The sequence below is a fragment of the Lucilia cuprina genome, chromosome 2, assembly GCF_022045245.1.
Source record: "Lucilia cuprina isolate Lc7/37 chromosome 2, ASM2204524v1, whole genome shotgun sequence".
Taxonomy (NCBI): Eukaryota; Metazoa; Arthropoda; class Insecta; order Diptera; family Calliphoridae; genus Lucilia; species Lucilia cuprina.
In genome coordinates, this window is record NC_060950.1 from 55,215,389 (window position 1) to 55,230,586 (window position 15,198).

Genomic DNA, 15,198 nt, shown 5'->3' on the forward strand with positions numbered 1-15,198 from the left:
TCGGAATATATTATTGAAAATTCACAGTTGAAAAATTTATTGTTCGTATATTTTAAATATTAAAATGAATATGATTTTCCTTAATTCCACCAAAAAGCAGTATATTTTATGTAATTCTATATAAGAAAATTTATATCACTATTTATCCCCACAGTGCACACATTTATTTCGGTGATATGACTGAGATAGCAGTCGCAGTTCATGTATTAATTTGTTTAAACACAAATCGATCGCTAGAGGCATTTTCAGTTCGATGTGGGATGTCTTACAAATCGTTGCGATCGAATTGATTCGTTTTTAACGAAGCGGAAAAAAAGATAATTTCTGTATAGATGCGCGTCTCCATATTTACTAAATTAACATATGCCGTCGGTAAACTAAAACAGTGAATAAAAGTGATAAAAAGGATTAAATAAATGTTTTATTTATAAGAAAAATTTAAATGAAATGATATCAAAATCTCAACAAAATATGGCCATACTAGATGAAGAAATAAAATTCACACAAAACATGAATGAAATGCCAAAAAATTTAAGTTTAGATAAAATCAATTGTGATAAACCCACATCTTTAGCTCCAAAAACGGAGCCCAATACAAATCCTTTAAATGATTTAAGTGAAAATAGTAAAAATATTGGTGATAATAATGAAATCAAAACGAATGAATTCCAAAGTGAAACTAGAATACAATTAAGTTTTAGTGTTGATCGTTTGTTAAGTAATAAATTGCAACAAATTATAAAATCACCTCCTCCTCCTCCTCCTCCCACTTCTCAAACCGATACTCATTCCCACGATCGGCACAGTGATAAATGTTGTGATGAATTAAATTCATCTTATGCTTGTTGTTCTCTGCCTAATTGTCTAGTGAATTCCCCAACGACAGCTTCAACAAGTTTATCGCTTCAAGCGAATTCATATCCCTCTATTGATGAGGAGATGACAACGGGATCTAATGCAAATTTTATGGATTACAAATCAGTGGTTAGACCAACACCCATGCGCCCCATGAGCAATAGCTCTGAATCAGGTAATTTTAATAGGCAAATGCAAATATGAACTAATAACTTATTGATAAAACATTTAATCATTATTTTTTTAATATTAAATAAACCAGTTTTGTCTATTTAATTCTCTCTAACAATTAATATTAAAATTTATTATTTTTATAAATAAGAGTGATAAATCTTTGTTAAAGAGGGAGTATTTTTCTGAATAAGCACTTATTGTTACTTTAGAAGAAATCAATAAATTTTTATGAATACATAATAATATTGGACAGAAATCCATCGCAACGATGTATTCGAGTATCTGTTCTCTTCGATCAAATTTTAGGAAAATGGCGGGATTATTTCTTTTTTTTTAATCATCGTTTCGATGATATTTGAAAACACTAGAATCTATCATTATCTTTATCATGATCGGGTTAATTAATTAACAGCTTAATTTGATGAAACACACTAAAACATTTCGAAATGAATGAATGGATGGCATCAATTCCGCAGAGAGCGTCGGATCTTTTCCAAAACTGCCGTTCACAGCTTCGATGATTTTGATTGATTGAAAAGCAATGGAATAAATTCTAAAAATTACACTAAATTGTACACGAATGTGGAGTGCTTAACGCGAACACTTACCATCGCCCCTGAATCCTTCAATGACGAACTCATGTAGCAATTTTTGTACATGGATGTGCCGGTCCATATACAAGCACCTTGCTGAAGCACTCGAGCTATCTAATCTCTTGTCATAGTAGCACCCTTGCTGAATGACAGACTGCATAGGCTCAAGCCCTATGCTCACCACGACAGGGAAAAAGTAATCACTGCCCTATAGGCAATAGAAGGGGAGACCAACCTAATGGCATCAGCCTTATGATGTCATAAAAATTGCATTATTAACTAATTATTATTAAGCCCGCGCCACCATACTACTGAGATGGCACAGTTGTTTCGGCAACAGCACATAGAGACATATTTGGTAGTCCGAAATACCCAACAAAATGGATCAGGATCGCTCTTTTAATTTGCAAAGTCAATATATTCCAATAATTTCCCCGACAATTAGTCGCGTAGTATGTTTCAATATGTCCTGTTGAGATTGTAACAGCACCCAAGAACTTCCCCGAAGCATAAAACGGCAACTAAATCAGTACTACTGTCCAATATATGGAGACTTTCCCGATATTTCACCAATTTTCCCTTTAGATCCATTCCCATGATCATAAAGATCACTATATGGAATAACAGGCAACCATTGAATACTAACCTGACAATTTCCCAGCATATACCGGTATTCCACTACGCGACCGATAAGAAATACCGTTCGGGATCAGGAACCCAGCATATGCTGCTATGTACACAAACCAGTTCGAAGAGAGAATTATCCAACCCATTATTTATAGGATATATCAGTCCTTAAATCAACATTCTCTCCCCGAGATTTTGGGTATTAAACCCCAGCCACTACGTGGATCCCGAAGGAACCTCAACCAAATGACAAGCCAGGAGAAGTCCTGCGGGCAATTGGCCACCCGTAGTACCAGATTATCTGGTGCTCTGGTTTATGTTTATAGTGCCTGCGGACTAGATGTATTGGTAACAAGCCTTCGGGAGGAATCGGGAATGTACAATATAAATATCAGGAAAAAGATTATTCGTGCTACATCACAGAGTAGCATTTTGCCTCCTTTACTCTGGGTATCAGGGATTAATAGCCTCTTTAGGAATCGAGCCGAGAAAGATCTAAGGCATGTCTGCTATGCAGACATGCTGAATTATAAAAGTGTAATTGACCAATTTTTTTAATGTGTAATATCAAACTACAACAGGAATTTCAGCGTATATGCTGCTTGGGTATAAGTGGTGCCATGAGCATTACGTCAACCAAGCCCTTGGAAACGTTCCACCCATTGAAACATATGTATATAAGCCGTTTGGCATTTGCAGTTGAACGCCTCATAACTTTGGGCGAACAGACTAAAAGCTTTTATACGACATGTTATCAATGTATACTGGACACATGGGAAACCTTGACTTAATCATTTGATCTGACCGCTCGCATACTAAATATTGAGAAAGTCAGGATAGAATGTGCCGATCAAGTGAAACTTCTAGCTTCATACAGAAGTCCGAGTAATAACGGAATGTGAAAATTGGACTAGATTAAATACGGCTCCAACTGGGGTTAACATATTTACCAACAGTCAGAAGACAATTAGGCCGTTGTAAGGTAATAAAGTTAAATCTAAGATCGAATTGGTTTTTAAGAGACTGTGGTTGCTGGAACCACAAAAATCAAATCAAATTCCGCGTAGTTAACAAGAAGTTTCCTCAAACTTAATTCTAAGTGAACACATATTACAACAGACACAGCTGCAAAATATAGAACGAGCAGATTCAAAAAAGTGTATGGTATGTGGAAATTAAAACATTAAAACTATATTATTCCGAATCGCTCACAAACACTTGGGCTTATGAATTACGTCCGGGAAACAGACTTTCAGAACATAGGACGATAATACTTTTATGATCACAAACGATTATACCTTCAAGATCACTATATAAGGTCTTTCCATTAATGTGTTTCATGTGTACAACTGTTGCGAGAGTGATCAAGGTTTATTTCTTTGGATTGTTGTATTATTCATCCTTCTAACAACCTAATCTTAGTAAAGCTACCTTCAGTCCTATCAAACATTTGATGAAAAAGACGTAACCACTAATTTTTGTAAATTTATTTTTGATTCTGTATGATTTTTGCAAATATTGTCGAAGCAAATAATAAAGACTTTCTGAACTGATGCCGTCAAAGATATATTATGTTTGTGCAAATAAATATATATTTTAAGGAAATCAAAATATAGATTTTTTAGGGGTCACGTTATTTTCATCAAACATTTGATAGGTGTGAACGAACCTTAAAGATAAAAACGATCAAGTATCACTTAAAGAGTATTTATTTTTAATAGGCATTATTATTAATGGACCTAACTTTAAAGCATTTGAGAGTGATTTGTGGGTTTAGAACTAATATTTCGCTGTTTAACAACTAGAAAGACAAATGATTGTTATAAACACATGTAAAATATCAAAAAATCTTAAAAACTAAACTTTATGACAACTGGATTGGATTAGAATAAATACTAGATGAAAAATGCGGTTTTTCTTGCAATTTCCAAATCAAAGACTTGCAACCTACAAATTTTATAGCAATCTGCTTCCAGCAGTCGATAAACACTTTCGAAACACTTAATTTGAATATTTAAGATTATAAAATTATTTCATATTTATAAACATGTTTTTGTAGACACAAAAACATTCACTTACATTTGTTGCAACCTATACAATCTGGATCCAAAGTGATATTTTCAAAAAAATAATAAACAGATCGAGCAGCAGATAAAAAAAATGCAAAAGAAAATCATTTGTGGCCACCACAACAATAGCTATGAGCAATACTAAAGAGAAAATATTTAAAATATTGCTACAAATGAAGCGATCGCTCGAAGATCAGTTGGTTATTGTTTTTTGATGAAAAGCGTAACAATTTAAATATTTTAAAAAATTGAAAAAAACTCAAATAAATGTCTTCCTGCTGTGCGGACTTCAAAGTACGCAATTTGTTTCTTTTCGTTTAACGATTATACATATATCTGGGTGGTTTCTCATTAATTTTGTGTACTGCACTTCTTCAGAAGATTATTACACACATTAGGTACTCCCAGTGATACTCATTTACAATGTTGTTTGTTTACAATGTTTGTTTGTTTTCTTGTTGCCCTAAACAATCAATAGAAACAATAGAATGGAATTAAACATTTTATAAAAGAAAGCAAAGTATTTGTATGTATATTTGAACTGTACAATCCACATGGGCCCATTGGAATTAATGAAGAAAACAAAAGAAAGAGGTTTTCAACAGTTGGGAAAATAAACAATAATTTTATTGCCTTAACAAGAATGTGATTGTGTTTGGTTTTTCATCGGGTGATTTCCTGTAAACAACTTTAATGAGGAAAATTTGTGAACTAATTATAATGATAATATGGATGATGTTTTTTTTATAGAATATTTCTTCAATTCTCAAACGGTGTTGTATGATTGTATCGTAGTATGTCGTAATTGAGTTTGAGCTATATTGTTATATTTTGAACTAGTATGTGTGTGATTGCACTACGTTCAGTAATTTTTATAAGATGAATCATAATGTCCATGGAGTGTTTAACACATTGAAAATTATAATAGTGTCCATGGACACTTGCTCTTTTTTTTAGTATTGCAATCGTAGGGGTATAGAGATGCAACCAATACCTCCAGTTTTGACGTAATATTGTATAGGTCATTCCTTGAAGCCTTTGTCTGACCAGACAAACATATAAAAATGACCAGTGGTTGTCATTTAACCTCAAAATGATCTGGGATCTCCGTTTCATGATCCCAGATTAAATGTCTTGGTCAAGCACAACATTAGAGCCAACACCAGTAGGAAACCGTTGTTACTCAGATTGCTTTAAATTGGGAACAATCTAGACCCAGAAACAGAAATATAACACAAGCTTCTAGGCAGAAGTTCAAGCAATAACGAAATGCCTAAATTGGACTATAATAAATATAAATCCCACAGTTCTTAATAGTTTTACCAGACAGCCGGATAGAAATTAGGGAGATATCAGGTGATAGAATTAAATCTAAGACCGTATTGGATTGTACGAAGGCTTTAACTGAATACTCTCTCCTAGAGGTATGGTCTACATCAGGCCACTCGGTAGTAGTCGGCAACGAAAGGGAGAATGTAATAGGAGGAGGGAAGCTCGAGGCAGTCCAACTGATAAACTATTCGACGAAACAAGAAATTATAGTCGGGCGAAGTCGACACTATAATACCCTACGCCCGTTACAAAAAGTAAAATGTAAATTAGTTTTCATAATAAAACATTTAAGTTGAATTGTACTTTGCCTTAGATAAACATACTTAAGCTATTTATTGTTGACTAGAATTGTGGACATTTAAGTCAAATTTTAAAGAGCCCTTTTTTAGGGGGAAATGAGGCCCGAATCGACTCAGAAAATATAAAAATATGGGTGAGAGAATCTTCTCAAAATAAGCAAGTCTGAGGTTAGTATGACACGTATTAGTGTTCTGAGTGGACACAGAATAATCAGCCCATTTATGCAAAATTTGACGTAGTTGTGCGATCTTTAAAATGTTAAATAATGCCTTCTATATATTAGATTCCTTCTAATTAGCTTATGACAACTTTGATCACGGTGGTCAACGTTGATCTGCGGTTAGGCAGAGATATAGTGGACCTCCTAGTGCAATTGTTGAGGTTTAACGATCCTCTTTATTGAATCAACCAATTGTTTTTTTAAAGCTGTGATACACGATTGTCAGATCAGTTTAATCGTTAATAATTGCCCATTGTGCTACTGTGTACAACTACATATAACATTATCCAATTTCCCTTTACCTAGAACAATATACAACAACAAATGACATAATATCACGTAACGCAACCTATGTTTACAAAAGCATTTCATTAGAGCAACCCAATAATTAGGCGTCAACGATAATGTGATAATGATGACGATCTCGACAATGATAATAATGCATTAACTACTTGAAGTTGTTTAATTTTTTGTTGTATTTCTATAATAAGGTGTGAAAAAAATATTTTAAAATCATTATGGTGTAATGGTGATAGAAAACAATAAACGAATGTTAATAGAAAATATTTAAAACAATAAACAATTAATTAATTATGAGCAAAATGGAAATTAATGAATCTATTGAAAGACTAAATGACTTTGTATAGTTTAGATTCTGAAAATTTAGTTTCTTCCATCAAGATCAGATAACTTGTAAACTTTAGTAAATGAATTACGTACCAACACTTATTCATCGAAATACTGATCAACACCGATCTTAAATGTACTTATTGTAATCATTGTTCTGAAAGTATACAATTAAGATCTTATGCAAATCATGAATTTATTTTCTCTCTACCGAAATGTGAAGAACAAAAGGCCAACCATAAAACAGATTTTCAACAACCGGAGCCATACGTTCAATTTCAACATCCATGATCATGATCATTAAGAAAAATATTTATGGCAATTATTAGTGAACAGCAGGCCAACGGGTATATAAACGTACTAAACGTACAAAACAAATATTTGTTGTATAAAAAATTATTTCAAATAAAACTCAATAAAGACGCTACAACAATCACTAAATTCAAGAGGAGAAGAAGAACTGAAATAAGGACCAACAGGCCAAAATCCTAAAAAAATAAACGTTTTTGTTGATCTTTTGAAATTTTACATAAATATGGACTCGGAGCACAAGTTATTGCAAATCAACCATTTTTTCTTTGATTTCAAAAAACTTATCTTAACAATTAGTTTCTATTATATTAACGGCACATAATTTAATAGTCATTCATCAATTTTTATAACTAACAAATATATATAAATAAAATGCAACATAAAACAAATTAATTAATTAATTATTGCCTCCTATTTAACACCCATTTATCTTGATCATTTAGTGGATAAACAATCATAAAGAACCCATCAAGGAAGACATAAACAGACGCTAATCGAATCATAAACATTTCTAACACACACACACACACTCGCACATGTAATCATACTTGAAAAATAAAATATTTAAGAAATAAAAATTTTAATGGAAATTTTGTGGTTGCAATTTTATGAAGTGAGAGACGATATAATCAATCAATAACTTTCAATTGCGTCCATCGTTTAGCCACTGATATTCAAATGAAAAATTACAATGAAATAAGAAAAACAAGTTGAGAGGGGGGGGGGGGGCAGATATGTTCTCTAAATTCACCATTAAACGTTGATATTAAATAAACACACGCAAACAATTTAAAATACCTTAACATATACAAACATACAAACAAAATTGTATAGAAAACAAATCTTTTCTTACAAACACTATCAATATCGATGATCTTACAAAAGAGAAATTGCCATTGAATTATGTTAAGTAAAGGAAAAGGTAATTTTGTAAACAGTAAATTCTATAGGATAAAATATTAAATAAACGTTATTATTATTTCCTTCAAAGGCGATCCAAAGAATTTAGCTTCCACCAGGGGCATATTAGCTTGAATCTTTCCCCAACTTGGGAAAATCTACCTGAACCATAAAATGGTGATAATCAAATATAACCTCGATCTTTTCATGGAATGATTTGACATGGGTGGATCAGAAGAACCACATAATCTGGTGCTACAGGACATAGTTTCGAACTTTACTTTGTACCAGTTATTTGGTGAGGTTCCTTCAGAAGGAAAGTGGTGGATGTGGTTTAAAATCAAATTCGCGCGAAGAGAATGTTGGTAAGAAAACTGATTCATGATACTTTTTATAATTCTGGATAAGTTCGATGCTATCACCAAGAAAGATATTAACAGAGGACGATGTGGGACATGTATTCTTGACGAAACCTCATCGTCTTAGTGTATTACAATCCCGGGATAAAGAAATGCTATCTGTACCTCTAGTCTGCCTGGGCTATAAACTGGTGATGACATTTCATTTCCTGACTAGTCCTTGAATGATTTGACATGTGGTCTAACCAGAGAACCACATAATCATGTACTACGGGAGGCTAGTTTTTCGCAGGACATTGTCATGTATGGGACATGGGACATGTATAATGGGACATGTGACATGTATCCTTGATGAAACCCTTTCGTCTTATTGTATTCAATCCCGGGGTAAAGAAATGCTATCTGTAACTATAGTCTGCCTGGGCTATAAACTGGTGATGATATTTCACTTCCTGGCTAGTTCTGGATGAATTGATATGATGTTTAACCAGACAATTAAGTACATATTAATGTAATACGGGTGGCCAGTTTCTCGCAGGACATTGTCATGGCTGGTGAGATGGTTGAGGTTCCTTCATGTTCCAAGTAGTGGCTGTGTTTTAAACCTAAATTCGCCAGAAGAGTGAGTTGCGCTTAAAATACTGATGTACGGTAAAGTATATAATCCGCGCTGCCGATACCCCACTGAGGAGTCACTGTGGGACTAAGCAGTGGAAAGGAGTTGATGTTAATTGTATATGATAAATGCAGGGATTTACGGACTTACTCGTACATATAAAGTAAGTGTGTCGTATTTTTTTCTCCTCTGAATATGTCTTATATAAATGTCAATATTGACTTTTCCATTCTGTGCGAAATTTTGTTCATACCAGATTTATCACAATGTGTCCCTGAGAGTAAGAACAACGTTTCGTTTTATTCGATGGATTCTTACTTCGGTTTTCCAGTTATGTCTCTAGATGCTAGATAGAATAGAAGTACTCCAAGTAGTTGAAAAAGATCAGCACTTCGACATTCATCCTACAGAGTGGTTACTGTGTGAGTAAGCTTTGGAAATTAAGGGAGTAAGCTTTGGAAGGGTTAAATGAAGGAGTATGCGAGCCTTACCCATCCTTATTCGAAGAGTGTGTTTGTCGGATAAACGAGAAGAGTGCTGGGATATATGTTGATGATATAAGGTAACTTAAGCAAGTGATGAACTTGAATTTTCTCTCCTTGTCCGGAAATGTTCAGGATTTACCATAGTCTGTTTTGGTGAATAAGAAAAAGTCTTCGGCTTATTTGACAGATTTGTGTTTCCTTCAACAGAAGCCAACTTATCTGGGTGGTTGTAAAGAAAAGTGATGGTTTTGCATCATGACACACAAAGGTTCGCCAACAAAGCTCTTCTCTGGATGAAAGAGAGCACCGTAAAGTAAGCCTTAACCACTTCGACTTCGGTAACACGACTTCGGTAATAATTTATGTTCGTCTCGCTGCTGCTGTGGTGTGTTGTTAACGACAATGACACGTGATTAACCAAACCAAATGTTGATTAACAGAACTCAGACTTCTTTGTGAAACATTGTACTGGATTTTAAACTGCCATGGGATCTAACTATCCAAGCTATTTGCGTTTATTAAAAGGCGTTCCTAAAGGAATTCCTGAAACATTAATACTACAATATTAATGTGACTTTTGTTCTAACTGCAAAGTTTTGGTCACTGGTGCGTTACAGTCATCATAAGATATTAGTTGTTTATCGATCTTCGACTAAGTTCCTATTAATTATCATTATATCTTATACCACATGATCGATATAAAAGATGCGTTAACGTTATTTTGAGTTACTCATGACCAGGGAAACCAAAATATGCAAATGCATGTTTTTTGTGGTGCGTCGTATGGACTCATGGATAAGATATTTACACGTTTCAGACCAATTTGAGAATTTTGGCATCGATTTGTTAGAGCATATTTTTGCATATTTTACCTATAAGAGCATAATTTTGCATGATTTGACTTTTTTGCATATTTAAGGCATATTTTCCAGTTTTTAGAGCATATTTTACTTTTTTAGTGCATATTTTGATGTTTTCGCTTTTTTTCGTTTTTATACATTTTTAATTTTCTTTTCAAAACTTTATTTAAAAAAAAATAAAATTCTATTTTTTTATATATATTTTTTAATTTTTTAGTCTATTTTACAATTTTGAAAAAGAAAAAAATTCCGTAATGTTATAGTTTTTTATTCAATAAAGCATTATATTTTAAATCGGACATAAATCCGATTACTTTTGATTTCATCAGACCAATCCATTTTTATACTTTAAAAAACTAATTATTGGAATTTATGACAACACCGATTAAAATGTCAGTTTAAAAGCTATGAATACAATTGGAAGAAATGTGTCAAAATTTGTCGTTTGAAATGTGTTTTTTGGGGACCAAATGGTTTCATGTTACTTATTGGTTATCTGAACGTAAAACGGAATTCTATTATACTAGTTCTTCAAACTATGAGATGAAACATTTATAAAAAAAAATTGTAGGATATAGAATATGACATTAAACATTTATTATTTCATTACAATTTCAGTCTTTTTGAGCTTTTCAATGTTAAAAAATAATAAACAATTTTATTTTTGGAGCATATATTTTAAATTTTAAGAGCATATTTTGAGTTCTTTACGGCATATTTAAGGCGCTTAAAACACTTTTTTTAGAGCATGTTTTCGGTTTCCCTGCTCATGACTATTTAACAAGTTAGAGTGCTATACCCTCCACCAGCTACTTCTATGTTATTACTTTTCTAATTGATCAAATATTTGTAGAAATAAGTTTTCTCATGTCTTTAATAGAACAATTCCAAGATTTATTATAAATTTAGTAATTTGCATGTTTGTATGTGTGTGAAAGATTCATAGATTTTCGAAATACAAATACATATATAATTTTGTTCTACACAAAATTTTGTTATCACAAATTGATAATGCTCTTTAAATACTGTTAAAGCGCTTTTAGGGGCTGGACCTTTTATAAGAGAAATAGAAGTATACAAAACTAATATTTTTGCCAAATTATGTATCAATAGCTTAATTTGGTAATAAGTAATGAGCGTTTAAGAGATTTTCGTAAAAGGGAGCTATGACCAATTATGTACATAAAGACAATATTTCAGAATTCTACTTGGTAATAAATATTGTGAATCTAAGTGATTTTATGGACCTAGTATGACAGCTATGACCTAATATGGATCGGTCGTAAAACAATTTTATAGTGAATTTATGTATATAAGAGCAATATTTTTGATAAATGTATGGATATAAATATTGGGTTATGAGTTATGTGCGTTTTTTCTGATTTTCGGAAGGGAACCTTGTATGTGTGTTTTTCTAAAAGGGACCTAATATGGGAGCTATGATCAATTGTGGACCGTCCTGAAAAACATTTCACAATGTTATTTCTCTGTATATAAGCAATACTTGTACCAAATTTTATATCGATATCTTAACTTAGTAATGAGTTATGCGCGTTTAAAAGATTTTCGGTAGGGGACCTTGTACAAGCAATACTTGTACCAAACTTTATATCGATATTTTAATTGAGTAATGATTTTCGGAGGCGACCTGATTTTCGGAATGAACCTTGTATGTGAGCTATCACCAATTATGGACCGATCCAAAAAAGCTTAAATTGTAATATTTCTGTATATAAGAGCAATACCTGTACCAAATTTTATATCGATATCTTAATTAAGTAATGAGTTATGTGCGTTTAAGTGATTTTCGGGAGGGACCTTGTATGGGAGGTATGACCAAATATGCACCGATCCAAAGAAACTTCCAGGGTTATATTTCAATATATAAGAGCAATACTTGTACCAAATTTTATATCGATATCTTGATTTAGTAATGAGTTATGCGAGTTTAAGTGATTTTCGGGAGGGGACCTTGTATGGGAGCTATGACCAATTATGGACCGATCCAAAAAAGCTTTCATTGTAATATTTCTGTATATAAGAGCAATACATGTACCAAATTTTTTATCGATATCTAAATTTAGTAATGAGTTATTCGCGTTTAAGTGATTTTCGGGAGGGGACCTTGTATGGGAGCTATGACCAATTATGGACCCACCCAAAAAATTTTTCCTCTGAATAAATTCTATTATTATAAAATTTTAATTTCTAAAATTTTGTGCAGATATCGACATAACGACGGAAGTTATTAACAAAAAACCAAATTTCCGGAAATATGTACTTTTGTATGGGAGGTATATGAAATTGTGGACCGATTCTGGCGATTTTCCACAGATATTAAGCTTTTGTGCGGAAACGAATGTATGCCGATTTTTATGGAATTATCTTGCATAGTTTTCGAGAAAATTACATCAGAATGTGTAAAAAATGCTTATTTTTTTCGAGGTTGTTTCAAATTTTGATTCATAACTTTTCCCGATGTGAACCTATTTTGCCCATTTTCAATACCAAACTGCTTAGGATAACAACAAATATTTCGGTGAATTTGGTTGATTTCCTTGGCTTAGTTTTAACGTGAGCTTGTTTTAGGCAGACAGACGGACAGACGGACATAGCTAAATCGACTCAGAATTTCATATGGACCAAGAATATATATACTTTGTTGGGTCTCAGATGAATATTTCTTGGTGTTACACACGGAATGACAAAGTTATATATACCCTCTATCACCACTGATGGTGGTGGAGGGTATAAAAAGGTATAATAGGTAATAGAGGAACAAACTTACTATCCTAAATAACGGGATACTTTATTCCATTACTAAAAAATGGAATATTTCTAAAACCACAGGTGTCCAAACAGACATACTCGAACAACGCGGAATAACTTTAAAACCAACTAAATTACACCTTTATGTTAAGTACTCAACTGACTGCTGGATATTAAGAACTTCGAAGAAGTTTAGCCTGTAAAGTCCACAATATAGACTTTAACTAATTTTATAACAAATGCATGAGCAATCAAAACACACAAAAAGTAAACAGCTCCCTAACTGGTAATAACATCATAATGAACATTGAATTTATGATAATCATCTTCTAATTGATGAGAATCATAAAATCAAGATTTGTTAATGTTATAAATGAGTTAAGTGGCGCTGACTTTTTCTGTACCAATGTGGCGCCTCATCTATCAATGATCGCTTGTGATGATGTTGCTAAGATGATCTTATCTTTGGTTGAACATTTTGATTGTATATTTCACTATGTATCTCACTTTGTGGTTATTTTTGATTGTTCAATGTTGATGATGATTATTCATTAGTATATTTGTTATTACTTTTTTCATCAATCGGAACAATTAATTAGTCAAACTAATCGATTATTTATTTGTGTTACTTTTTGTCTGTTCGCACCATGATCATTTGTACTACTTTAAAATCATTTCATTGGTTTTTTGTGGAATTTTTCTTTGTTTTTTTTTGTTTAAATAATATAAACATACATACATGTAGTTTTTTTGTGTTGTTTGATGATTTGATTTAAGTTTATTGAGATTTTATTTAAATCATTTCCTATTTGTTTATAATTTGCCTCGGTTTAATGATCGATCATTTTTAATTAAAAGATATTTATTCGTTTCACAAATTTCATAGCGTTTTGTATTTCTCACTTTCAGTTCCTTCCCTGACGCATTTCTCCTCCCTGCCACCAACATCTCTTATACGATTTCATCATGCGCACATGCAACAACAAAAACAACTATCACAACATTTACCCGCCCAACCAAACTTCACCTTATCTTCCCTGATGAATCCTCTGTGCGGTTTGAAACCACTACAAATGAATGTCCAACAAATGGGACTACAGAATTTCTCAACAACAACAGCAAATAGATTTAATACAAAAATGAATTTTGACATTCCCGTAGTAAGATCATGTATATCCTCGCTAAGACATCACCATATGGGAACAACAACGAATTCCAATGAAAGTCATATGAATTTCAATACTAACACCACAGCATCCGCCACGGGAAATACAGCAACTACAAATACTAATACTCCTAATGCTCATACGAATATAAGTAGCGGTAAACGAAAGCGTTCTTGGTCTCGAGCTGTTTTCAGCAATTTACAGCGAAAAGGTTTGGAAATACAATTTCAGCAACAGAAATATATAACCAAACCAGATAGACGTAAATTGGCAGCCCGCCTTAATCTAACAGATGCCCAGGTAAGCAATAATATAGGATTCTATCTAATATTCATGCAAACTATAACTCTGTTTTTTGTCTCTATTTTAGGTTAAAGTTTGGTTTCAAAATCGTCGCATGAAATGGCGTCATACACGTGAAAACCTTAAAAGTGGCCAAGAGAAACAGCCAGGTGAATCTGTTACAGCTGATACTTTAAAAGCAAATGTAGATAATGTTATTGGTAATGATTTACCCGGTTACTCTTCAGACGGTTCATCAAGCCTTGAGATGAGTGATGTTGAGGATGATGATGATGAAATTGATGTTGTCGAATAGTAAATTGTAATGAACAAAAGTTTTAATATTAGTATGTACTTATCCATTAAGTAGTTGCTATTTAGTTATACAATTTATTTATTTTATTGTTTTAATATTAAGTTAATAATGAAATATTTAAAATATTTTTTTTTAATAAAATTATTTGTAAAACATTAAAGTGGAATCTTTTATATGGATCCAAGAGTAAACAAAATATGAATATAGCGCAGTCGCATGATACAAAGAGATATAGTTTCGATTCCCATAATAAGCAAGTAATAAAGTATAAATGGTTATGACCGATTTATTCAGTTAGAGGTTATATACTCTCTTCTATAACCTTCATTATGGATT

General features: G+C 32.6%; 1 protein-coding gene across 1 annotated transcript; it reads left to right on the top strand.

Annotated features, from left to right (window-relative positions):
* Positions 1 to 263: 263 nt before the first annotated feature.
* On the top strand, positions 264 to 14,998 carry LOC111687378 (homeobox protein H2.0). Its single transcript, XM_023449810.2, has 3 exons — positions 264 to 1,030; positions 14,008 to 14,564; positions 14,635 to 14,998. The coding sequence occupies exons 1-3, from the start codon at positions 448 to 450 to the stop codon at positions 14,860 to 14,862; spliced, it is 1,368 nt and encodes a 455-aa protein (XP_023305578.2). The 5' UTR covers positions 264 to 447; the 3' UTR covers positions 14,863 to 14,998.
* The last annotated feature ends 200 nt before the right edge of the window (positions 14,999 to 15,198 follow it).

Bases quoted from the DNA above. Each gene is read 5' to 3' on its own strand.
- LOC111687378 (XM_023449810.2), top strand. From the start codon at position 448: ATGATATCAAAATCTCAACAAAATATGGCCATACTAGATGAAGAAATA. The intron at 1,031-14,007 runs GTAATTTTAATA...TCTCACTTTCAG, and splicing joins GAGCAATAGCTCTGAATCAG to TTCCTTCCCTGACGCATTTC. The intron at 14,565-14,634 runs GTAAGCAATAAT...TCTCTATTTTAG, and splicing joins TTAATCTAACAGATGCCCAG to GTTAAAGTTTGGTTTCAAAA.